General features: G+C 38.0%; 2 protein-coding genes across 12 annotated transcripts in view; one reads left to right on the top strand and one right to left on the bottom strand.

Moving 5' to 3' along the window:
* Window positions 1–9,432, bottom strand: part of LOC110454638 — a 64,641-nt gene extending 55,209 nt beyond the window's left edge. The window contains exons 1-4 of one of the 6 annotated variants that reach the window (XM_021504265.1): window positions 9,234–9,432; window positions 8,464–8,815; window positions 7,892–8,021; window positions 5,964–6,492 (exon numbers count right to left, since the gene is read on the bottom strand). In XM_021504265.1, the coding sequence (XP_021359940.1) occupies window positions 5,964–6,386 (423 nt within the window). In that variant the 5' untranslated portion in view covers window positions 6,387–6,492; window positions 7,892–8,021; window positions 8,464–8,815; window positions 9,234–9,432. Of the gene's footprint in view, window positions 1–5,963; window positions 6,493–7,891; window positions 8,022–8,463; window positions 8,947–9,233 lie in introns of those variants that run through there. The other 5 variants (XM_021504259.1, XM_021504263.1, XM_021504260.1 and 2 more) reach the window with 5 other exon arrangements.
* Window positions 9,433–17,725: 8,293 nt separating this feature from the next.
* LOC110454668 overlaps window positions 17,726–25,848 on the top strand; it is a 79,389-nt gene continuing 71,266 nt past the window's right edge. For 2 of the 6 annotated variants that reach the window (XM_021504309.1, XM_021504302.1), the window contains exons 1-3: window positions 17,726–17,782; window positions 20,561–20,639; window positions 22,400–22,540. The gene's annotated coding sequence lies outside the window, so the exon portion shown is untranslated. Of the gene's footprint in view, window positions 17,783–20,560; window positions 20,653–20,686; window positions 20,705–22,399; window positions 22,541–22,581; window positions 22,813–22,956; window positions 23,036–25,848 lie in introns of those variants that run through there. The other 4 variants (XM_021504303.1, XM_021504304.1, XM_021504305.1 and 1 more) reach the window with 4 other exon arrangements.

Here is a 25,848-nt window from a genome sequence, read left to right as displayed (position 1 = left end):
AATAGGAATAGTAAAGTATAAAAGTATAAAGTATAAGGTCATGGCTGGTTAGATCATATAGAGATTAAAACGCCTAGATTTACCAATAAATAACTGTACATCATTAAGTAACTGTCTGTTTGTTAGTCCATCACAATCAGGACAGCCTTGTAGAAAAATGTTTGTATCAATATGGTTATGATTTCCATAATTATCAACAGAAGTAAATAAAGTAAGTCTGAGATCATTATACAATGGACATTCAAGAAAGTAATGGAAAACTGTTTCATATTCAAAAGAGCAAGCACAAGAGGGACAGTCAGTTAAATGGTCATTGAATAAATCAAAATTTAAATTGCTACATAAGTTTCTAAGTTGACAAAGAATAATGTTGGCCCGTCTATCACCTTCAGTTTTAAAAATTAAGGTTGATTCATTATCGATAATAATATCTTTATTTAGTTTGTGTTTAAAGGTTGCAAGAGTTGGGGAGTTTAAGAGATCATTATCAGTAGTGTTAGTTGTGCGACAAGGATGATGGTATACAGGTCCCAACTACTGGTGTGACAAGGATGACGGGAAAGTATTCATGCTTCTATAGTGTCTGACAGGTTCATTTACTTCAAAAAAATGTCAGATTAATAATTAACATGAACATACCAATATTAGGAACCTTCCTGGTGTGTTGTCTGTAACCTAGAGCGTGTTTAGCTATAACATAGGTTTAACAGTCTCCATTGATTTTCAGGTGTTTTTCTTAATTACATTATTTGAACATGAATGATTTTAACAATCTAATGACATCAAACATAACATCACCCTGTTCCTTTTGTACATGTACCAGGTGTGTGGTTTCAGACAAAAGTCTTACTTTGCCAAACAGGCTTTTAACTGTAGAAAAAATAACTGTAGAAAAAATACAGCCCATTGAGCAACCATGAAATATTCCAACTGAATGTTGACATATTTGAAAAGGTACAAACAAACACTTGCAAATAAAACCCATTCAAGGTCATACAAACCCACCCAAGGTCACACAAACCCACCCAAGGCCACACAAACCTACCCAGGGAGATCCTACTAGTTTTTACTGTGCTGAGCTTCTCATACATGGAAAAACCTGGTGAGATACATATACAAGAATACAGAAAGTCACAGGGACAAATACACCAATAAACCGTGGGTAGGAATAGCAAGTACCCAAGTACCCATGTACCACATGTACCATGGGTTACAGGTACAGCAAGTTACACATGTACCACATGTACCACATGTACCACATGTACCACATGTACCATGGGTTACAGGTACAGCAAGTTACACATGTACCATGGGTTACAGGTACAGCATGTACCACATGTACCATGGGTTACAGGTACAGCAAGTTACACAAGTACTAGGGTTACAGGTACAGCAAGTTACACAAGTACTAGGGTTACAGGTACAGCAAGTTACACATGTACCATAGGTTACAGGTACAGCAAGATACACATGTACTATTGGTTACAGGTACAGCAAGTTACACATGTACCATTGGTTACAGGTACAGCAAGTTACACAAGTACTAGGGTTACAGGTACAGCAAGTTACACAAGTACTAGGGTTACAGGTACAGTAAGTTACACATGTACCATTTGTTACAGGTACAGCAAGTTACACATGTACCATGGGTTACAGGTACAGCAAGTTACACATGTACCATGGGTTACAGGTACAGCAAGTTACACATGTACCATGGGTTACAGGTACAGCAAGTTACACATGTACCATGGGTTACAGGTACAGCAAGTTACACATGTACCATGGGTTACAGGTACAGCAAGTTACACATGTACCATGGGTTACAGGTACAGCAAGTTACACATGTACCATGGGTTACAGGTACAGCAAGTTACACATGTACCATGGGTTACAGGTACAGCAAGTTACACATGTACCATGGGTTACAGGTACAGCAAGTTACACATGTACCATGGGTTACAGGTACAGCAAGTTACACATGTACCATGGGTTACAGGTACAGCAAGTTACACATGTACCATGGGTTACAGGTACAGCAAGTTACACATGTACCATGGGTTACAGGTACAGCAAGTTACACATGTACCATGGGTTACAGGTACAGCAAGTTACACATGTACCATGGGTTACAGGTACAGCAAGTTACACATGTACCATGGGTTACAGGTACAGCAAGTTACACATGTACCATGGGTTACAGGTACAGCAAGTTACACATGTACCATGGGTTACAGGTACAGCAAGTTACACATGTACCATGGGTTACAGGTACAGCAAGTTACACATGTACCATGGGTTACAGGTACAGCAAGTTACACATGTACCATGGGTTACAGGTACAGCAAGTTACACATGTACCATGGGTTACAGGTACAGCAAGTTACACATGTACCATGGGTTACAGGTACAGCAAGTTACACATGTACCATGGGTTACAGGTACAGCAAGTTACACATGTACCATGGGTTACAGGTACAGCAAGTTACACATGTACCATGGGTTACAGGTACAGCAAGTTACACATGTACCATGGGTTACAGGTACAGCAAGTTACACATGTACCATGGGTTACAGGTACAGCAAGTTACACATGTACCATGGGTTACAGGTACAGCAAGTTACACATGTACCATGGGTTACAGGTACAGCAAGTTACACATGTACTAGGGTTACAGGTAGAGCAAGTTACACATGTACCATGGCTTACATGTACAGCAAGTTACACATGTACCATGGGTTACAGGTACAGCAAGTTACACATGTACCATGGGTTACAGGTACAGCAAGATACACATGCACTAGGGTTACAGGTACAGCAAGTTACACATGTTCCATGGGTTACAGGTACAGCAAGTTACACATGTACCAGGGTTACAGGTACAGCAAGTTACACATGTACCTTGGGTTACAGGTACAGCAAGTTACACATGTACCATTGGTTACAGGTACAGCAAGTTACACAAGTACCATGGGTTACAGGTACAGCAAGTTACACAAGTACCATGGGTTACAGGTACAGCAAGTTATACATGTACTAGGGTTACAGGTACAGCATGTTACACATGTACCATGGGTTACAGGTACAGCAAGATACGCATGCACTAGGGTTACAGGTACAGCAAGTTACACATGTACTAGGGTTACATACAGCAAGTTACACATGTACTAGGGTTACAGGTACAGCATGTTACACATGTACCATGGGTTACAGGTACAGCAATTTACACATGTACTAGGGTTACAGGTAGAGCAAGTTACACATGAACCATGGCTTACATGTACAGCAAGTTACACATGTTCCATGGGTTACAGGTACAGCAAGTTATACATGTACTAGGGTTACAGGTACAGCATGTTACACATGTACCATGGGTTACAGGTACAGCAAGGTACACATGTACCATGGGTTACAGGTACAGCAAGGTACACATGTACCATGGGTTACAGGTACAGCAAGGTACACATGTACCATGGGTTACAGGTACAGCAAGGTACACATGTACCATGGGTTACAGGTACAGCAAGTTACCCATGTACCATGGGTTACAGGTACAGCAAGTTACACAAGTACCATGGGTTACAGGTACAGCAAGTTATACATGTGCCATGGGTTACAGGTACAGCAAGTTACACAAGTACTAGGGTTACAGGTACAGCAAGTTACACATGCACCATGGGTTACAGGTACAGCAAGTTACACATGTACTAGGGTTACATACAGCAAGTTACACATGTACTAGGGTTACAGGTAGAGCAAGTTACACATGTACCATGGCTTACATGTACAGCAAGTTACACATGTTCCATGGGTTACAGGTACAGCAAGATACACATGCACTAGGGTTACAGGTACAGCAAGTTACACATGTTCCATGGGTTACAGGTACAGCAAGTTATACATGTACCATGGGTTACAGGTACAGCAAGTTAAACATGTATTAGGGTTACAGGTACAGCAAGTTACACATGTACTAGGGTTACAGGTACAGCAAGTTACACATGTTCCATGGGTTACAGGTACAGCAAGTTACACATGTACTAGGGTTACATACAGCAAGTTACACATGTACTAGGGTTACAGGTACAGGAAGTTACACATGTACCATGGGTTACAGGTACAGCAAGATACACATGTACTAGGGTTACAGGTACAGCAAGTTACACATGTACTAGGGTTACAGGTAGAGCAAGTTACACATGAACCATGGCTTACATGTACAGCAAGTTACACATGTTCCATGGGTTACAGGTACAGCAAGTTACACATGTTCCATGGGTTACAGGTACAGCAAGTTACACATGTACTAGGGTTACAGGTACAGCAAGATACACATGTACTAGGGTTACAGGTACAGCAAGTTACCCATGTACCATGGGTTACAGGTACAGCAAGTTACCCATGTACCATGGGTTACAGGTACAGCAAGTTACCCATGTACCATGGGTTACAGGTACAGCAAGTTACACAAGTACCATGGGTTACAGGTACAGCAAGTTACACATTTACCATGGGTTGAAGGTACAGCAAGTTACACATGTACCATGGGTTACAGGTACAGCAAGATACACATGCACTAGGGTTACAGGTACAGCAAGTTACACATGTACTAGGGTTACAGGTACAGCAAGTTACACATGTACCATGGGTTACAGGTACAGCAAGTTACACAATTTGTATTGACCATTGGACAGGTACTTTTCATTATATATTACATAGTAATCTAAGGTTAAATGCTATATTATTGTTTAGTTGAAAAATGAAGAAAACTAAATAGTGTCATATAAAGGGAAAAAACATAAGAGTCCATTTCACTTCAGACTGAGACATTCACATATTCCTTACTGTTACAGCTTTGTGAAACCCCAAATCTTTCCCGTTTTGATATTTTAGCTCAAAGGTCTTTGACCATGTTTCAAGAGGAATTATTTTTGGAATCGTTTTGATATGTTCTACTTGAGATTAAATACATAAACGTTTAAACACCTATCCAGCCAGCCGTTTACCTCACTTAGTAGTCAAGTTGTGTAGACTTTATATACAACAGGCCACTCACTGGACCCCAATTACAGGAAACCATTGTAGGGATAAGTCCTTCTGGTGACTTACAAGTATAAACATTTTCTTAACTTGACGAAATTAAACCCAAACAAAGTGAATGTCAGCTACAGTTGTAGGGATAAACTGATCTTTAAGTATATACCCTCTTGTCTAAAAATAAACAAATGAGTAACCTAGGAGGTACTGAGTGCCCCCGGAACCTACTGGTAGTATTACTGAGCTATGCAGGTGTCCAGTTAGACTGGCCACCGTCTCTAGAATATTAAATAATTAAGAAAAAACTAACTCTAATAATTTTGATCACTTGGATGTCTGATCCTAAGTTCTAAACTAGGGGGAGATAAGCTAGTAGTAAAATGCAGTCGAGAAATTCTTCATAAAAACTTGGGGGCTGGTGGCCAGTCTAATGTCCAGTGTGAACACTAGATATATGTACAAGGTGTCACCAGTGTTGTGAGAGTTGTAAAGATGTTTAGTCAGAGTTGTTGAAAAACACAAGGGAAACTATTTTGAACTGAAGTGTAACAGGTCTCAAACAAATTAAATGGACATGATATTCCAGCAAACTATAATGACATGTGTAACCTGTATTGTAGCCTGAAATTCCCCGATATTTCCACCAGTCCTATTTTCCCCCCAGATCACCACTGTTGGTCGGGATTGAGATTTTAATATACTTACTGTTACCCACTGGAGGCATATCCTTCTATAACCACACCTGTTAATAAAACGCTGAACTTATATAAAACCAAACCAAAACTTTCCCCAGACATTCAAGCTTTCATGATATGTTCCATTCCTAATGGAAGGACTAAAGAATCCCGGGCTTCACTACTAAGTCTTATTGACTATTCTGTCATTGTCAATAATGTTCAGTAGAGATCTTGGCAGGTTGTATTCTTACCTCGCATTCCTTGAGCGCCCATTCGCCACACACAGTGAACCGGACGGGTGTTCGATTGTACCGTATCCGGGGGGCACCACGAGATCGGCCTGTTTTGGCGGGAAGAGAAAGTGAAGGTGCCATCATTCTGGACCTTGCACCAGCCCGACTTGGCGAAGTTCCGAAGCTATGAAGGTTACGAGAGGGTGACACATGAACCTGTCTTTGGTTGGCTTCAATCTGATGACCTGACGACCCCTCATGTTGATGAGAACGAGTCGTCTGCTGAGCATCCCCACCTCCTGGATTTGGCGGGAGATCGGATGAGTCTATTACCCAACTATTTACTTGAGGTTCCGGTGGTTGGCGGATCGGAGAGTCCTGGACAGCCTCCCTGGGGGATTGTGTCTTGTCATTTGACAGGCGTTTGATTAGACTTGGCATATTACATTTTGTTTTTATCCATTCCTATATTCGACAGAAATCTCAATCCATTCATTCATGTTCTGTCTTAGACCTTTGCTGTACATTAACCCATCTTAGAAGATTCCTGTGAAAACACGACATTCAAGCAATAAGTTTGAAACAACCCTATGACAATGGCATCTACAAATCAAACGTTTCTAAACAAACACGTCGATAGGTTATTTAAAACACGTGAGCTTATGAATTCTTCGCTGAAGGGTGTATACAAACGGAAGTATTGACAGCGGCTACCATATCCAACGCTCCCGACCAATAGCGTGTTTGTTGATAAATATCACAAACTTTCTCTACAATTCGCAATGTCTTGAGGTCATGCTAAAACCTTACTAAGACCTGAAGTTTATAAACTTGTAAAACGTATACAATGGTCGTTGTGGTGGTGACGCGGAGCCTCGAGCTCCAATACTATTCCACTGTGGACATTCCGCGAGGTATCCTTACCTCTGTAGTATTACGGACGTGTGATGCATGCCGACTTCACATGCAATAATGTGGCTAACACATATAAATTAGCTACACTATAATAAAACGTCATAAATTATTTACCAAGGCATTGATTTCTTAAACCTCCAACACAGCAACATCGTTCAGCGTGTCTCTCAGTAAAAGTGTCTATTAACAGTTTGAATCTCTCCGCTAACAAATCACTGCGTTTAAGTTTGTGTTATTAGTTTTGTATTAATTAATTCAATTTTGATTTACTTTTACATGAAAAAGGGGGAAAACTTGCTTTTAAAGCTAGATATATGTTGACCATGCTTTGAATATATTGCTTCTGCATGTTTATGGAATATAACACCGATTTTGAAAGAGTATACGTATACCTATCTGACATACCCTACAATACATGCAGAAAGTGCTACAATGCGGCCATTGAAGTCGGCGCCACGATAATTCAACCACGTTGGGCATTTTAAAGCAGTTTGAATGAAGAAATTAACAATAAACGTTGTTTTTATGATGTACAGAAATTCGGCAGTAAATATACCACACACGAGATAGCATTCAAAGATCTATTCATTAAAATTCTAAGATAAAGGCACCTCTTGGATCCAATTTACCGGCGACATTTGAACGATAACATGCTCATAAAAAAAAACACAAAATACACGTCTGTCGCAGGGAAATTAAGTTTGCTATAGGTTATTGTCTTGTACAGCTTTCAACTCTCCAATATAATCAATCGTGAAATCTAGCCACTCTGTGTTATCCATACGTGACAAGGCTATTGACGGCCAGTTGTTGTCCCATCGTCGTTCTTATATTGGTAAACAAATCTATTTCCCTTCCGATATAAAACGTCACTACATTTACACGTTATTTACCTGAAGATATCATACGGTCATTTTATTGGTCACTACTATTTGGACAGCCATAAATCAAGCTGGGATCGATAAGATTTTGCACGAATTCATTCTTTTTTCGCTGGAACTGTGTATTGATAATCCATGAGTATTAATTACCAGGCGGCTTATCGACCGAACTACCCGGGGTAGCCCCTCGGAAACACTTCACGGGCTCCCAATCGGCTCTCCTTCCACGATCAATGGTAATGTATCGGCCTGTTGGTGGTACTGGCGTTGCATACCTTTCCTGCAGTAAAATAAAGTAGCATTCAACCTCAATTATTTACCGGTCGTTCGTTTCATTTTAAGTGTTGTTTTCAATAACGGAGCTTTTACGTGATCGGATATGGGTACCATGGAATTCCCTAGCCCGCCCTGAATATCCCCCGTTTCCACACGACCCACGGCTTCTATATAGGCCTTATCGTCCAACGTATTACTACACACGTATTTTACATACTCCAGATTAAATTTTGGATGAGGAACAATAGTAAATTCACTATATGTTACATAACGTGGACTATCTGCGCGATAACAGCGTTGGATTAAGTACAGTAATTGGCCCTCCCGACCCACACCTTGGTTGTTTGCCCTGGAGTACCGTCCGACGAGTGACGTACCCGGGGAAACTAGCGGCGGGCCGTATACATTATACCATTAAACAGGTATGACATACATGCATGCGTTACCTTTCGGCTGGCGATTAACTGAAATTATCATCAGTATACCGGTTTCCCTGTCGTATACCTGTCCAATGTTCCTGGTCCGACCCGACAAAGTCACATACACATATATCCCTCATTAACATCACATGTTGGTAAACATCAAGTGAAATCAGGTCAAAATCCAATGCATAAATCCCATGAAAATCTGTTTAATACCCGTTGGGCACTGAGCTCGGGGGTGGTGGGTCGTAAGGTAAATATGTTCCAGATAGTGTGAGGAAATCTGAGACCATTGTCACTCACCACAACTAGGGTTTGTGTGTTATTTCTCTCCCGATGTAGGTATCCAACGTGTTCCCACCTGTGCAGGCATCACCTGTTTAAAGGTAAAATGACAATGTTCTATCTTTACATCTGGACATAACCTATTTATTTTTTTGAAAAATCTCCTACAAACCTAGGACTAACACAGCTAACGAATACATCAACATTAGTCGATTGTCATTGTTATACATCCGCAGTTCCCACGACAGCTTGAAAATATGAAATTGCACACAATAAAAATAATTCGATAATAAAAGCGCCATGAATCTTATAAAAGGAAGTTTCGCATGACTGTGCATACAGGGATATATCCACACGTAAGAGTAGCATTAGTCAAAACGAGCCGGGGATGCTCTGGTGCGCTGGGTATATACACATCGTGTAATGGTACGTCCCTAATAGGATAGGGTACCTTCAGATCGATTCTCAACACATTAATATATATATTTAACACATCTCGGTATAGTTACCTCAGCCTGGATGCGTTCACATAGGGTAGGTAATGTCTATAATGTAATGCCTTGGACCAGCCTCGAGAACTTCCGCAATAAAGACCCACGCTTGGTGTTTGGCGTTATCACATTGTGTTCTACTATAACGGACAACAACACTTCATGGTGACCAGACACTCCGTAATATTCCCGGAGTATTCACCTCCCGGACCGCGTGACAGTACACATACTCGCTGAGAAACATCTAATCACTAACCCGCCATAGGTTTGGAACTCAGAAGCAGTCACCGGCGTTGAAAGACTGCAAAACACGTTCATGGCCGGGCAGGTATTCTGGCACTGACCACATGCTCAGCTGCCGTGCTCGGCGACCAACACCAAGTCAAGAATCCTACCTGGGAGGAAAGCTGATATGGTCGAACATCTTCAGTACGTACACAGCTGGTACCTGAATATCGATTGAAAAACTAACGGCCGTTCGAACAATACTTCAATAAAGATTTCATTTTGAAAGGCGTGCTTAATAAACGGCCTGTTCGATAAAAAAAAATGTTTGACTTAAAAGAACTGAGGAGCATCTTCCATAATGGTCTGGACCGGAACACGTGACCTGCTGATTGAGAAGGTTTCACTGACAGCATCCGGACCGTCCACTCATTGTTACGTACCTGTGCTCGGTCTGGTTGGTGTTTCGGTGATGTACCCGCGTGTATTTACAATAAACGACCTGGGTATCGATTTGTGCGGTTTCAATTGGCACACCACAGGAAAATCGACCCAGTTTCATAATGATAGGAGCATCACATTTATGCAATAAAACCCCGATACTTGCCCAGGAGGTTTTCCTTTGATGTGTGGTTTCATGAATATTCTGCAACATAGATGCTAAACGCTTTTTATTTTGTTGTTGGTTAAATCCCAGACCGATGTTCGAAAAACATTTTTTTAAAAGAAATACACATTAAAAACCACAGTCAATGATAGGTTTATCAGTTAGTCATACATTTATCTGTAATGTGTTTATCAGCCATTGGTTTATCCGTGGTTAACTCGTAAAGGTGTAAGTTATTCAGTACAATGTTAGATCGATAGAATATATGATACGGACGGACGAACAGTCAGACATGGACGAATAAAGAGGAATATGGAACTGAAGGACGGTAATCACGGACATACACAACAGCTAGATAGTTCGGACGAATAAACAAATGACTAACACGAATGACAAAAAAGTCCAATGATCCAACAACCAGAGAACGAGACACGAGAAAGCCAAGGAACCAACGCAAGGTATCCCATCACGGCAGACGTGTTCTGGCAAAGTTACAGCTAAACTCACTTGTTAGTATTCTAAACTGTAGTCCCGTTATATTGATTGCTGGTGTGATGCTATAAGTAATGATCAAACAATCCTTCCTAACTCTACAAATTCAACGTGTAGGATGGCAACCGGTGGTATGTTCAGTTCCTTCAAACAGATGCTTCTATTGCTGCTCTGCCGTTGTTGTCATCAGATAGATCCGTCCTTCACAAAACATTTCTTGGATCTCTCTCAGAATGGCAGGTTCATAGGATTGGCTAGTCCCCTACACTTTAACGGATGGCTTTCAGCTACTTCTTTAAAATTTAGCAACACCACCCCTGTGTTTAAAAAACGACATACTCGTTTGCCATAATAAAAATTGTCATCCTGCTGGCCTATACCGAAAAGAATGTTTTGCCCTCCTAATTCAAAAGAGAGATTATCCTTGACTGACATAGGTTCTGTTACTTATGCTCCTCTTTTGGAACAAAGAACTCGTCTGAACCCTGCCAACACTATTGAACATCTTCCTTCTTCCATGTCATTTTTTTTCTGGCACCATACTCCTACAGTAAACCTGTACAGCTTTGTAAGGAAAGTTATCCTCCTTTTCCTCCCCTTATCCAATTTTCTCTTCATAATTCTCTCTGGTTTCCCCAGCTACAATTCACTTTTTTTCAGGCGTTACCTCTCAGTTGACTTAGTCTCTCTTTGTCTTCTTATGCAATCCGCCTTTTTCGCTTAGCTCGCTGGTGTTTTTAGCGCCCGTCAAACGTGCAAATAGAGGCAGAGAGGTTTTCGGTACCGTGGAGTGTCTCCTGACCGTGATCCTCTGTCTCACCTGTATCCTCTGTCTCACCTGTATCCACTGTCTCACCTGTATCCACTGTCTCACCTGTATCATCTGTCTCACCTGTATACTCTGTCTCACCTGTATCCTCTGTCTCACCTGTATCCTCTGTCTCACCTGTATCCACTGTCTCACCTGTATCCTCTGTCTCACCTGTATCCTCTGTCTCACCTGTATCCACTGTCTCACCTGTATCCACTGTCTCACCTGTATCCACTGTCTCACCTGTATCCTCTCACCTGTATCCTCTGTCTCACCTGTATCCTCTGTCTCACCTGTATCCTCTGTCTCACCTGTATCCACTGTCTCACCTGTATCCACTGTCTCACCTGTATCCACTGTCTCACCTGTATCCTCTCACCTGTAAACTCTGTCTCACCTGTATCCTCTGTCTCACCTGTATCCACTGTCTCACCTGTATCATCTGTCTCACCTGTATCCACTGTCTCACCTGTATCCACTGTCTCACCTGTATCCACTGTCTCACCTGTATCCTCTCACCTGTAAACTCTGTCTCACCTGTATCCTCTGTCTCACCTGTATCCTCTGTCTCACATGTATCCTCTGTCTCACCTGTATCCACTGTCTTACCTGTATCCTCTGTCTCACCTGTATCCACTGTCAGTTCCTTATGTTTCTCCATTATCATGCACTTCCTTTTTTACTGACAGATTCTCAGTCCCTTTGTTTTTATGGAAACCTTTCCGCAGTGATATTTGACTAATCCTTCCGCTTTCCCTGTTGATATTGGATGGGCGAGCATAGCCATTCATATGAAATCTGTACTGTTGGGTCTTTCATCCTCCTACCCTCTCGTAATAATCTTAAGGTGTTCTCGTTGTACATTGTGCAGCATTTTGATTGACTCATAAGTGTTTTCTCATAGACATCGACTTTTGGCTGCTGACGTTAAATGGCCAGTCCTGTCTTAACTGGATGCCGACTGAAGTTTGTCATCTAATCACATTGTTATCAGCTATGTCCATTCTTCAAAGAGGCTTTTAACTCCTGCTGGTCTCTGAAATCTCCTCGGCACGGCGGCTCAGGATGTTTGATTACTTCCCAATTCTCAACGGTAGCCTTCCATCTCCTCTTACAACGCCGCATCAATAACCATCGGGGTTATTCCCTCAGTTCCCTTACGACTACCTTCCCGGTCCTTCCCAAGACCCTTTAAGACCCTGAACATTCCCCAGCAGTATTGTAACGGACATTCTTTCCACAAGAAAACACTATGACTGCCGCCCTTTTCTACCACTTTCTGCAGCCAGTTCGTTATATTTCTCCTTCTTCCTTTCGCCCGGTGACTCTCAACCTTGTCTCTCAGTTCACAGTAAGTCCCACAGTCACAGATGTGTTCTTCGACTGGGTGACCGCTATATCAGGCCGTTAAGTCATCGCCACAATCACAGTAAAAACGCTCGCCTCCTAGTCGCTGGTACATCTAAGAATACCTAGATTGCCATTATTTGCCGTTGCCTTTAATGTATGCCCCTCAGTCCTTCGGAAACGAAATATAGTTGGTGATCTTGTAACATCTACCCTATATCAGTTTTTTTGTCAAATGCTTTGCTTTTGTCACAAGTACCTGTGAATAGTCAAAGAATTCTAATTGGTCTTGTTATAATTCTTTTCATGACCTAAAACATAAAAACTGGTCACATATTATCATATATTACATTGTTCGAGATATTACGTTGTTCTTATCACAGCTACGCTAGAACAGTGGTGACATAAACAGTTTTTGGTCATGATGAAAAACAGTCCAGTGAATACCTGCTGTAGTGTATGCCACTTAATTGAATTTTTGTTCAATTTGTGAAAAAGATATTTCAAACATATTTCGTTCTCCGGGTTTCCCAAACAATGGCAAACCTCATTTTTTGCAATTTGAAAAATGGTGCACGAAGCAATAATTCTTTGAACACCGTACGAGGACCATGACGTTTTACTGGTATTTTTATTCCCCGCTTTCCCCGAAACGGGGTATATTAATATGGGTCTGTCTGTCTGTCTGTCTGTCCGCCTGTCCGTCTGTCTGCCGCGCTTCGTTTCCGTGCAATAACTACAACAAATGTTTACCGATTTTTTTCAAACTTGGTTCGATTTTGATATATAGGCATATTAGGGGATTGCGAATTCAACCGCATATGTTTCGTTGCCATAGCAACAACACAAAGGCTTCTGATTGGTGGAAATTAAGATATTGTTCGATTTTGATGAAAATTGGTATATAGAGGTATTAGGGGACTGCAAATTCAATCGAATACGTTCCGTTGCCATAGCAACTACACAGAGGATTCTGATTGGTTGCAATTTAGAAATTGCTCAATTTCACTCAAATTTAGTATGTACATTGTAGGTGAACTATGGCAATGCGATCCTTTTCTGATCTATCTTTGCGACTATGGGGGCAGTTTGGGGATATCTGTAATGGTCTCCCATTACAATTATTACTTGTTGTTGTAGATATTGTTAAGATGTTTCAACCAAATTCCTTATGCACATCCAATTCATAATAAGTTTGCCAATCGATGTGATTTGTGCATATTTACGGATAATCAATGAGGTATAGGTGTTTTTTCTTCAAGTTTCAAGCTATACATTATGTCTCAACAGCACGACACTCGCGTGTTTAAACCTAACCTCAATAATGTTAACCTACAAAAGGTCCTGCAAGCGGGGGATATAAATTCCATGAATTTACTTGTTTAATTTATGTCGGGGGGAATATAGTCAATATAAAAGTTTCTTGACTATATTCGAGTGAAATATTGTAAAAACTTATCTATCAACAAAATACTATTTTGTACCAAAAAGCACTTCGTTCAAAATCCAACAGCAACTGCGGCCAGTTCGTTATATTCTCCTTCTTCCTTTCGCCCGCTGACTCTCAACCTTGTCTCCCAGTTCACAGTAAGGCCCACGGTCACTTTGGAATGTTTGGAATGTAGCTTTCTGGGGTAAATTAATAAGAATTTATTAAACTAAATTACCTTGAACTACATTCAAGGTCTAGAGTTAAATGTGTAAAATCGTCAAACGCCTTTAAAAAACCCCACAAGAAACCGAGTCATTACATTTACTACGGTGGCTTGGCGATCTTAACGGCATTCAAGTTTGTAAAATAGAGATCAATGATCTAGAGTAAAGGTTACCAAACATCATTTCCAAACCATTTTCTTCTCTCAGTCATAAGTCCTAGATTTGTCACATTTGGCCATTAACTTTCTGAGCTGAATGGCTATTAAATTGATTTAAATTACGTGTATCCATATATAAGATAACATGGGTCCTGATCTTGTAATCCCGGTCGGTCGTTTGACAGTGTTGTAACTCCGGTGTACTGGTGACAGAGGGTCAGAGACAAACTTGGGTCGCTCTCCAAACAGAACTTAAGTTAAAACATGTTTATAGGTATTGTTTATGTCAGAGCAGTCCTTGATGAAAGTATCAGAGGTCAACAGAGGTCAAATGTGTTAAAATCTCCAATGATTTTTTTTCTACTGAACATTTGACCTACAGCTTACAGTTACATGATGCTATTAATGCTGAAGCACAATGCTGTGACGGTCGTTCAAATAAATGACTTTAACCTCATTCAAGGTCACAGGGATAAAATATTCAATTTAATGTAGTTACGTTATCTTGTTAACAGAAGCCGTGATAAAATGGCTAGTTTGCTACAAGATTAACAGTGAAAAATGACCCGTTTTCTGCTATCAATTTCCAATATACATCATCACCGGTTGTGAAAACATCCTTAGGTAGCTGACAAAATATTGAACATTTCTTTCGATAAACATTGAATATTAGATATATCTTTTAATTAATACTTCTCTCGTTTTTCAAAAACCTTGAAACCTCGTCATTTTAATCACCATTTACAGTCATAGTGCGTTTTCCTTATTTTGTATCCTCGGGTTTAGTTTAAACATATTTCATTGTACTAATATACAAATGGATTGGACAACAAGTTATTACAATTAAATAAAAGTCCTCTCCTAAATACATATGGTAAATACAATGTATATGTGTTTTGGGGAACGGGAGGAGGATAGGGTGGAGAAGGAAAGTATGGAGGTGGAGGGGAGGGGGATAGGGAATGGGGTGTTACCTAGAAATGAAATCGTGTAAACTGTGAAAAGGATCCGCATTTGAATAAATTATATATTATACAAAAGTTCATGACATGCAGCCCGGTATAGTAATTTTATAATGAACAAGATCAATGTAATAAAGTAATCAGGAAAAATAATAAAATGCAATTTCTTAAAAATACATAACAGCGTACACTTAAATAAAGATAAGGAATGATAATTATAATTATCAAAACCTATTGCTGGATTTGATGTAATGATGAACCTGTTTCAAAACTTTTGTATTGGTTTCTACCGAAAGTTGGGTATTACCAGACAAAAGCAATTCTGAATCAAAATCAACGTACAAGGCATTCAAATTTTGGAACAGGATGCGTCTTTCGTCGTTGAAAAGTAAGCACTCATAAAAAAGTGAAAGTCATTTTCACAGGGATGGCCACAATTACAAACTGGACTATCAACAAGATTTACCCAATAAAGATTAAAGATCATATTTAAGTGGACTACACTGATATCTAAGTTTTGTATGCAAAATGTTTGATTTACATTCACCGAAACCTAAGTAGATTGGCGGAGGAATTAGTACATTTGAAGTGAACGAGTTTTTTAAAGGAATGTAAAGAAGTCAATGAACGTACTGAAAGGTCCAATGAATTCCAACTACGAAGAGTTGAAGGTATAAAAGATGAATTTGTTAGAGAAAGCCTGAAAGGAAGAACTCTATAATCATTATTGTTTCTAAGGGTGTAACGGTTATTTTCTGCAACGGTAGACGACCATAGATCATTTAAATAGTCCGGAGTTAATTTATTGTGCATCTTATACAAAAGTGGAAGTTTTCTGCGTTTTCTTCGATTCGAAAGAGTTTGTAGACCAGATTCAAAAAGTAAATCTACGAATAGCTTCTCTTTGGGCTTCCTCTAACATTTCTGTTTCATAAGTTGTACAACCATTCCACAAATCACAAGCATATTCTAAAACTGGTAAAAAAAAAAAAAGATTTATAAATCTTTAAAAGATTATTTCGATTCAATAAGTATTTGAGTCTACGTAAGACGTTGCCTTTTTTCATAACTGAAGTAGCTATTGCACAAATATGATCCCCCCATTTTGCCCTTGAATTAAAAATAACACCTAAATGCTTATGTTGATTAGTAAAATTTAAAAATTCGCCATTAAATTCTAATTCTAAATCTTCATTAATTTCAACCGAGTTTGAAACAAAAATTACTTCAGTTTTTTTCTAGATTGAATGTTATTAACCAAGTTTGGGACCATGCATTAAGAGACTCGAGATCTCTATTCAGAACCGTTTGGATTTCTAGACACGAAGAGGATGATTTTAATATAGAAGTATCCTCGGATTACCGGTTTCCGCGCACTTAAGAAGCATTCGCGATTTCGTACTCATATCGGCAGAAATCTGTTGAAATTACGGAAGACTGTCATAAACATGTATACAATCTACTGGAAACAAAAAAACTAGCAACATAAAACTGTATTTAAAAAAAATCAGAACAAACAATTTTTAGCAAATTTCTCCCGTCGGAAGTAGCCGTCATATGTTTCCGTGTGTCTGCTTTTATTTAGTGTTCAAAGAAAGATAACTCGAATACACTAAAAAGAAATTATCTACAGTGACCTGCAATTTCTTTTCTACTGTATTTAAATAAAATCAGAACAAACAATTTTTAGCAAATTTCTCCCGTCGGAAGTAGCCGTCATATGTTTCCGTGTGTCTGCTTGGATTTAGTGTTCAAAGAAAGATAACTCGAATACACTAAAAAGAAATAGATAATTTCTTTTTAGTGTATTCGAGTTATCTTTCTTTGAACACTAAATCCAAGCAGACACACGGAAACATATGACGGCTACTTCCGACGGGAGAAATTTGCTAAAAATTGTTTGTTCTGATTTTATTTAAATACAGTAGAAAAGAAATTGCAGGTCACTGTAGATAATTTCTTTTTAGTGTATTCGAGTTATCTTTCTTTGAACACTAAATAAAAGCAGACACACGGAAACATATGACGGCTACTTCCGACGGGAGCAATTTGCTAAAAATTGTTTGTTCTGATTTTTTTTAAATACAGTTTTATGTTGCTAGATTTCGAGGATTTCGATGAGTCACGTGTTAAAAGAGACAGCGGTCTCATGCCGTTTTCTTCACCGGAAATATACCTCAAATAGATGCGTCAAAAGCCACGCGCTATTAAGTTAAATCGAACATTTTGTAACTTTAACATTGAAGAGTTCCTCAGTGGCCGAAGTAGCAGTGCACGACAAAGGAGGAGGTAACCGTAGGCATGCACAGGTATTAAAACTAAAGGTGTACTTAATCGGCAACTTATAGAGATTGGCAACATCTTGAAAGATGATCATAACATAAAAAGCGAGGTGGGGTGCTGGGTCCTAGATCCTAGATCATGACCGACATCATAACAGCAAAGTTGAGCAACAGTGGTCTAAAGGAGAAAACTCTTCAGATTACAAGATCGTCTAGATAAATTGTGAGGCTTATGAACCGCACAGGTAGCTAATGTAGTTTGTATTCTACGCGCCTTTCAAATATAATTTTTTGTTATCCATTTCAAGAGTGTCTTCAATTATCGTCTAGTCATAGGTTTCCGCGCGTTATAGGTGTCCGCGCGTTATAGGTTTTCGCGCAGCCATTGTATCGAGCTATATCTCGTTACTACATTTTCAAGATTCAAGAAATTTTATTTACCGTCGCATACAAACAAACTTGCGACAAACATAGGTATACATATATTATGTAATTTAACAACAAAAGATCATAGAATACTAAAAAGGAAGAGAGACACAAATTTACACATTACCACGGATTTAGATAATCCAATTCCGTGGCATTACATAGCATATCACATATAAAGTAGAAATAATATCACTAAAGATAAATTCCTTAGGTGAACGTCACTATGTGTTTGTGAAAAATGCACAAGAGCATAGTTGGCCATCCCAGGTGCGGAGCAGTCTACGAAAAGTCTGGTAGTCCTCTTTCTTTCTGTACTTAATTGGCAGACTGTTCCACAACCAGGCTGCCTCACATCTAAACGATCTCTTGCCATACATTCACCCTTGGAATCTTCAGATTGGCCTCTCTTCTAATATTATATAAAACATTTCTTTGTGTAATAAGATCATGTAAAAACGATGCTGAAGTGCGATTTATAATCTCGGCTTGAAAGTTTCTATGGCATATTTTTTAAACGAGCAATATGTAAAAAATCAAGCTTGTTTCTTTTCAATATTTCTAAAACTGATGGCATGTAGTCATTTTCAATAAAACGTAGAGCCATCTCTTGGATCTCCTCCATCTTTCTCGTGTTTGTCAGGTTACAAAAGTGCCAAGCCAAACGACAGTAATTAAAATTAGATTAGATAGGATAAAAGACTTAAAAATAGTAATCTTTCCTTTCTTTGTAAGATGACTACCTAATCTCTTTAAAACTGCTAATTGCTTGGATGCATTCCTACATAAACGGGAGATATGTACATCAAATTTAAGAAGGAAATCAATATCTTCACCTAAAAGCTTGACAGTCTCCACATAAAATCTCTTCCCATCAATGCTAAAAGATGATATTGATTCATAGGTTTTCTTTCCAATACAAATAGCTTGGAATTTACCTGGATTGGCCTTCATACCATTGGAGGAAAACCAATCTATTAGCGCCTTTCTCTCCTCCTCCAAAGTTTTCTTTAAAGTGTCAAGGCAGTTATTTATATTTGATGAAGTATTATCATCTGTGTAATTATACATGACCTGCTGGACACTACACAAGAATATTTTAAATTTTTAGCCATCGTCTGTAAACTGGCGCAAAAATTACCGTAAGTTTGTCCGGAAAACAAGAATTTATCACTGTTTAAAAAAAATCACTTTTTAGCTTGCTCAAAATGAACCCATACCTGAAAAAACTGATATATTTCTACCAGTCTTTTTTGTTGTCAGACATACGTATGAAAATGTCTTATGCAAATGAGGCCACATCACCTCTCCAATTTTTTTTCCACTTCCGAAAAATGAAGGGGGAATTCTTATATAGTTCTATAAACACAGTTTGCAATGAATCATAAGCCTTGTAATGCAATAAACTTCCAATTTTTACCAATTTTAAACAGAATAAAATGTGAAATAACTTACCATCAACCTAAATCGGTATAAGATACAAGATACAAGAAACATTTATTTAATGTCGCATATATCAAACAGAGAAACATAAGCGCTGTAGCGCTAGTTTTGCGACAAACATGATAAAAAGTGAACAGAAAAACAACAAACAAGCTATACACTATCACAGGAAGATAGAACATAATCAGCGAGTAAAACATACAATAACATAGCACAAAAAATTGATAACAGATTCTATTATAACTTAATAAATGAAATTAAATGAACTTATTAGATTACATTAATTCTTCCAAATTTAAAAAAAATAGTTTTTTTAATTTTTGATAATTAATTTGACAATCAAAATGGACACAAGGAAACATGTGACGGCTAATTCTGACGGGACAAATTTGTTAAAAAATGTTTCTGATTTTTTTTAAATACGGTTTTATATGGATATTTTTTTTCCATTAGTAAATTGTGTACATGTCTTTGACAGTCATCCATAATTTTAACAGTCTTCTACCGATATGAGTATGAAAGTGTGACTGTTTCTTAAGTGGGCAGAAACCGATAACACGATACTAGCTGTCCCACATCCTACATCATACCTTTAGCCAAGAAATGAGCTCTAGACTTAAAATTTCTATTGCAAAGCTATTTTTACTACAGTAGTTATTTAGAAAAAATATTCATGTGATACCAATGACTCTTCTGAGATACATGTTTATGTTTTCAGCTCCCATCATACAAGGGCATGCACACTTAACAGCCAGTTAGTTTGGTTCAACATATATTTCGTCACAATTCTAAATAAATTATATATTTTGCTATATTTATTAAATTTTTAACAATTAATTTGCTTTGTGATTACATAATCAGTTAACATGTTCTGAAAATTATAATATTTAAATCGAATCGTGTAAAATAATTGATACTGTGCTTTGGATTTTATAGCAAGGGAAATAACTCCTACACCCTTCCAGGATTAGTACAGACAGACAAGTGCTGCATCTTGATGCTCTACTTACAACTGGTAAGTCAGAAGAGTTAAGTTATAAAGAACTTGATATAATGTGAAAACAAAATTCATGAAAAAAGGTCATGACAGCTTTATTACCTTTCATGCAATTAATTGTTTCATATTTTCTTATTGTTTTGCTAATTTATAACAAATTATGGCAATTTTATTTATTTTTAGCTAAGCATATTCATTTGTCAACAATATTTTATCTTAAAGTATAGAATTATTAAGGGTAAAATAGATTGGTTGGTGGAGATTGGTCCAACTACCTTTTTCTGTGCCCTGGTACAATGAGTGACAGTCTATGTTTATCATTCTTATAATTCTATATCATAATTCAACCTAGCCTAATACATTTCTCATAAGATACAATATAGATAAACTCTTAGAATATTTGTATATATATAGTTACTCACATGATGTACTGTGTTATCCAGTGAATATATCCATGTCATATTATTTTGTGTATTAACCTATGCCCTGTGATTGGTTGTAAGCTTCAATTGTTTCAATTTTGACGTCACACCTAGGACAAGTACATGATGTCACAAAGTTACGCACTCGAGTCAAAATGGTGGCTTTTAACATTGCAAGGTTGCTTGACAATTGTCGTTTTACACGAATAAATGCCACATATCTTGATTATGTGATAAAAAGTGATATATTGTATATATGAGTCTCCTTCAATTTGTGTAAAATATCTATAATAACTTGATTGTTTTTTCCAGTTAAAGACCTTTATATTAATTCAACTATCATCATAATGATCTAATAGATATGATATTTCTATAATATAGTGTATACATTGTATTAAAAACAAGTGATGTAATAGATAATTTGCCATTTACCTGAATAATTATCATTATTAATGTGATGTAGGACGTTAACCTTAATTTAAAGAACCAAGATGTGCATGAAATTCCACTGATTTTTTTATGTGTATATTAATAGATATTAGTCACAGTCACTGTATAATTAAAATAAAAACTGTGAAAATGGTTTGGAAATTGTAACTTCATATGAAGTTATAGTTATTCAGTTACATGTGGGATACTATGTATATATCTGAGTGAATTAAAATAAATAGCTTATTTAAACCACAACAATTCTTGATGACAAAATAAAAATATATTTTGACAAGCTTTTCTTGTATTTATATGATTTCAAATGTATGCATCCATAATAATTAAACCTGCTTGATATTATGCCAAGTTGAATAAGTTAGTATTTAATGATATTCACAAATATATCTTCTGATGAACAAATCCTTGGAAATTAATACAGACGGTGTAAAATTTAAATTGATATAGATCCAAAAAAGTAGGTGGCTTTGTTGTAGAATAACATTACCAGGTAAACTTACACAGTAAACAGGACACCTGGTCTATACAAACCCGAAGCCTTGATGTCTCTGCTGAACTCTCAAAACTCTACAGACCGTTGTATTGTAAATAATTCAGTGTTGTACAGAAATACAAGATGTTTTTTTACCGTTACTTGGCCGTAAAATTATTTAATACACAGAGCTTTAATCCTGCTTTATAAAGGGCTTCCATAGTCAACAGAGGGGTCACGCAATGAATAAAAAAGGAAATGGCATGATATATATAGGCTACCCAGACTTATTCATATTCAAGTGTGCGTTGGGGGACAAGTCTAATTTTAGATTAGGGGACAGGTAACAGAGTCGGGCTCCCTGTAAACCAGCACACCTGAGCGAGCACTTGACCTATATTTATGGATACAAACATATTATCATTCATCAATTTCAGGCCTAGTGGAAAATTATTGTTGAATTGTTGAGGCATGAATGACTGGCTGATAGACGGCATCGAAAAGTTTGAAAAGAAGATTGAAGATAGATGTGCATCTCAGCCAAGTTTTCCAGAATAGTTACAGTGTCGGCTAACAAGGTAAGACATCATTCCTAGCTTCCTCCTATACTGTATGGCTGAGTTTAGTAAAAGGTTCTCCCATGTAGTGGTAATGAGAGGTGGTCTGTAGGTAATGATAAGCTAGATAGCAGACAGCACTGAGCCTGGTTTGTATACAGTGTTGGCAGACGGGGGACAGACACTACAGGACTCCTGTGTACTCTGTGTTTCCTGTTAGTCCGGCAGACACTGAGGAACCACCACCCTGGACTATAGTGTACACATGCATACCTGTACAGTGCCAAATGAAGGTAAACACAACCAATGTCATGCCTCGCTGAACAGGAATTTGGAGATGAGATAAAAATGGTATTAGCATATGATTTGTTTGTAAACTGTCATATAAAGGCATGTGTATATGTGTTTTTGTGAAGGAGACAGAATTGTTCCTTAATTTATATACAAATATCCATGGAGGATACTTTTTACAATTTACTGGAGCCAAACATCTGCATAATTTAGCAGGCAAACCAGGTTTGTAGATATAAAAATGTAGATTGTATGTTTTAACTGTAAGGTAAATGGGATGTGGAGTGATGATTTCACCTGTAGACTTTGGGGTTTTACCATCCCATCAGCACACCTATGACTGTATATTACAATGCTGTGGAATGATTCAGTGTTTGTGTTGACAGGCAAAGCTTTATGCTGATATTATAATTACTACTATTATAGTAAGAAGTGTAAAGATGATTTAACTAGGAGAATGAACTGGACTATCAACAAAAATGCTATAGATTTGAGTCTGTAGACTGGACTATCATGTTTGATGTTAGGTTTCAAGATATTGGCATATGTGTTCAGCACAATGTATTATTGTAACAGTAGAAATAAAATGCCAGACTGGGATTCAAATCCAGGGCCTCTGAAATCTATATGGGACACTATCTAACTGGCTGTCTTTTCACCAGTAGGAGTTACCTAGCACATTCCCACTGCTCCCTAAATGTTCAACCCCCTTGAAGATAACACTATTTACAGCCAGACTCGGGTATGAAACAAGGGTTTGTCACAAGCACAACAGTAAAAGTACAGGAGATAATATGATGGGGCTGCAGACACATTCAACCCTGGAAACCTCCAGTAGCCAGCAATATTAACCACAGTAAGAGAAGAAGGGTTGGGGCCCATAGCTGAGTTACTATCCAGGGCTGGTTCATGATCATAGCTAAATATCTTTTTTACACACGTTGTAATTAATTTTGAAGATCAGTACTTGGTGTCATTTGTCATCTGCTGCCGAACGTAGCACTTCTCGCTGTTTCTATTCAGTAGTGCAAATTTCAATCATAATCTCCAAAAAAATCTTATTTTACAGGTGCTTTTAATTGTGATGAAACTTTGAATAACTTATCAATTATTACATTGAGTGAAGTATGTATGCATGATCTGCTAATACTCAATACAAAACAGCAAGTAGCAGTTTTTATACATCATATGCAGATTTTGCAGTTACATTTTTTTACCATTGTATCCTGTTATATTCACTTCAGATAAAGAATATTCAGATTAACAAATTAATGAGAATATATTTCCTAATAGTCTACTAGTTTCCTAGTCATTTTGAGCTTTAATGGGATGTTTTAAAAATAGTAACTTAACTTTTGAGGTTTTGTGAAGGTTCTAAAGAAAAGTTTAATGTTAAATATATGATATGTAAGAAAATATACGTTTTTGGAGAAAAACTGTGGCCTGAATTGCTGGGTTTCAAATTTATATTATCAGTCTTAGTTTGGTTCCACTTTGTAGTAAGATAATTTGAAACAGTAAGCATGTATGTTAGTGGATTGAGGTGCTTGGCATTCCCCCTGCTAGACAACTGGACTCAATGAAATAGTGGTACTTTTAATTAGTACTCACCTTTCAAACAGACAAGTTATATCACTATAAATATTTAAAATCCTAGCTAAGAGCTTCTTGATTGCAAGACTTTTGAATAGCAGCCCATACACTTATCACTGGCAGATAACACAATCAAACATTCAGATAAATTGTTTTCTCTTGCAATCCATTAGTAAAAGTTATCGGTTGAAATTATCTTTCTTTTTATATTTCTGATGATAAAAGTTTTCTAATGAAACTCTATACCAATTTGCCTTCAAAAGAAATATTTGGCCCAATTTAGGTCGGACAAATTAGAAAACAATTAGTTATGGTGGAAACTTCCGGTTTTAGTAAGTAGACAAACATATTGGTATTTATTGACCTTGACTGTATCGGAAACTCTGATCCCCCACAAAGGTATAATCCCACCCTTTTACTTTTGCAGATTTCTGATAATAGCAACAAACCTCAACAAGTTCAAATAGGCCACCCTTATCTGTTACATGAAACAGCATTGAAATCAATATTCTTTTATTTCATGTTTTTTTTTGTATTCTACTCAAAATTGGATCACTTCCTTCATTAAGCTAAAGAGGCTTTGCTTTGTCAAATCTGGTATATACGTATGGTACACAACAGTCAATCCTGACAGTCCATGTTTTGGACCTTGTGAACTAGACAGTCCATGTTTGGGAGCTTGTTAATTCGACAGTCCATGTTTGGGAGCTTGTTAACTCGACAGTCCATGTTTGGGAGCTTGTTTATCTTGACAGTCCATGTTTGGGAGCTTGTTAACTCATCAGTCCATGTTTGGGAGCTTGTTTATCTCAACAGTCCATTTTTGGGAGCTTGTTAACTCGACAGTCCATGTTTGGGAGCTTGTTAACTTGACAGTCCATTTTTGGGAGCTTGTTAACTTGACAGTCCATGTTTGGTAGGCTGTTTGACTCGACAGTCCATGTTTGGGAGCTTGTTAACTCGACAGTCCATGTTTGGGAGCTTGTTTTATGCCACCCAGAGTATAAGAGGTATGGTTAGGTACAGGTGAAATGTTGGAGTAATGTGTGTTGGCCACCTGTATTTACTATCCTGATCTGTTAATAAAGATAATTGCCCTACGAAGAAAGTATCTTCTCTGTAGGTAGTAATTGTTCCATCCCTAGTAGCTTTTCCTGCCTTATAAAAACCCTTTTTAGCTATAAGAGAACAATTTTGCCCTGTAACAATCTGTTGAAATTTGCAGCAAAATTCTTTTGGAACATGCAACTTTAAGGCATGCTTTTATGATGGTAGTACATTAAGTACAATTTTTACAGATTCCCATCATTTCTACTTTGGTCCGAGTTGTTGCTCTGCCTTCCCCCATCCCCCTAACCTTTGATTCAAAAAAGTTGTGCAGTGCGATAAAGCTCTCCCCTCAGAGATATGGCGAGGTGTTGCTATGCTCTCTTCCCTCCCCCCCC

The sequence above is a fragment of the Mizuhopecten yessoensis genome, unplaced genomic scaffold (assembly GCF_002113885.1).
Source record: "Mizuhopecten yessoensis strain PY_sf001 unplaced genomic scaffold, ASM211388v2 scaffold7987, whole genome shotgun sequence".
NCBI classification, from domain to species: domain Eukaryota; kingdom Metazoa; phylum Mollusca; class Bivalvia; order Pectinida; family Pectinidae; genus Mizuhopecten; species Mizuhopecten yessoensis.
Note: the sequence above shows the minus strand (reverse complement) of the source record. Positions and strands in the feature narration are given on the sequence as shown.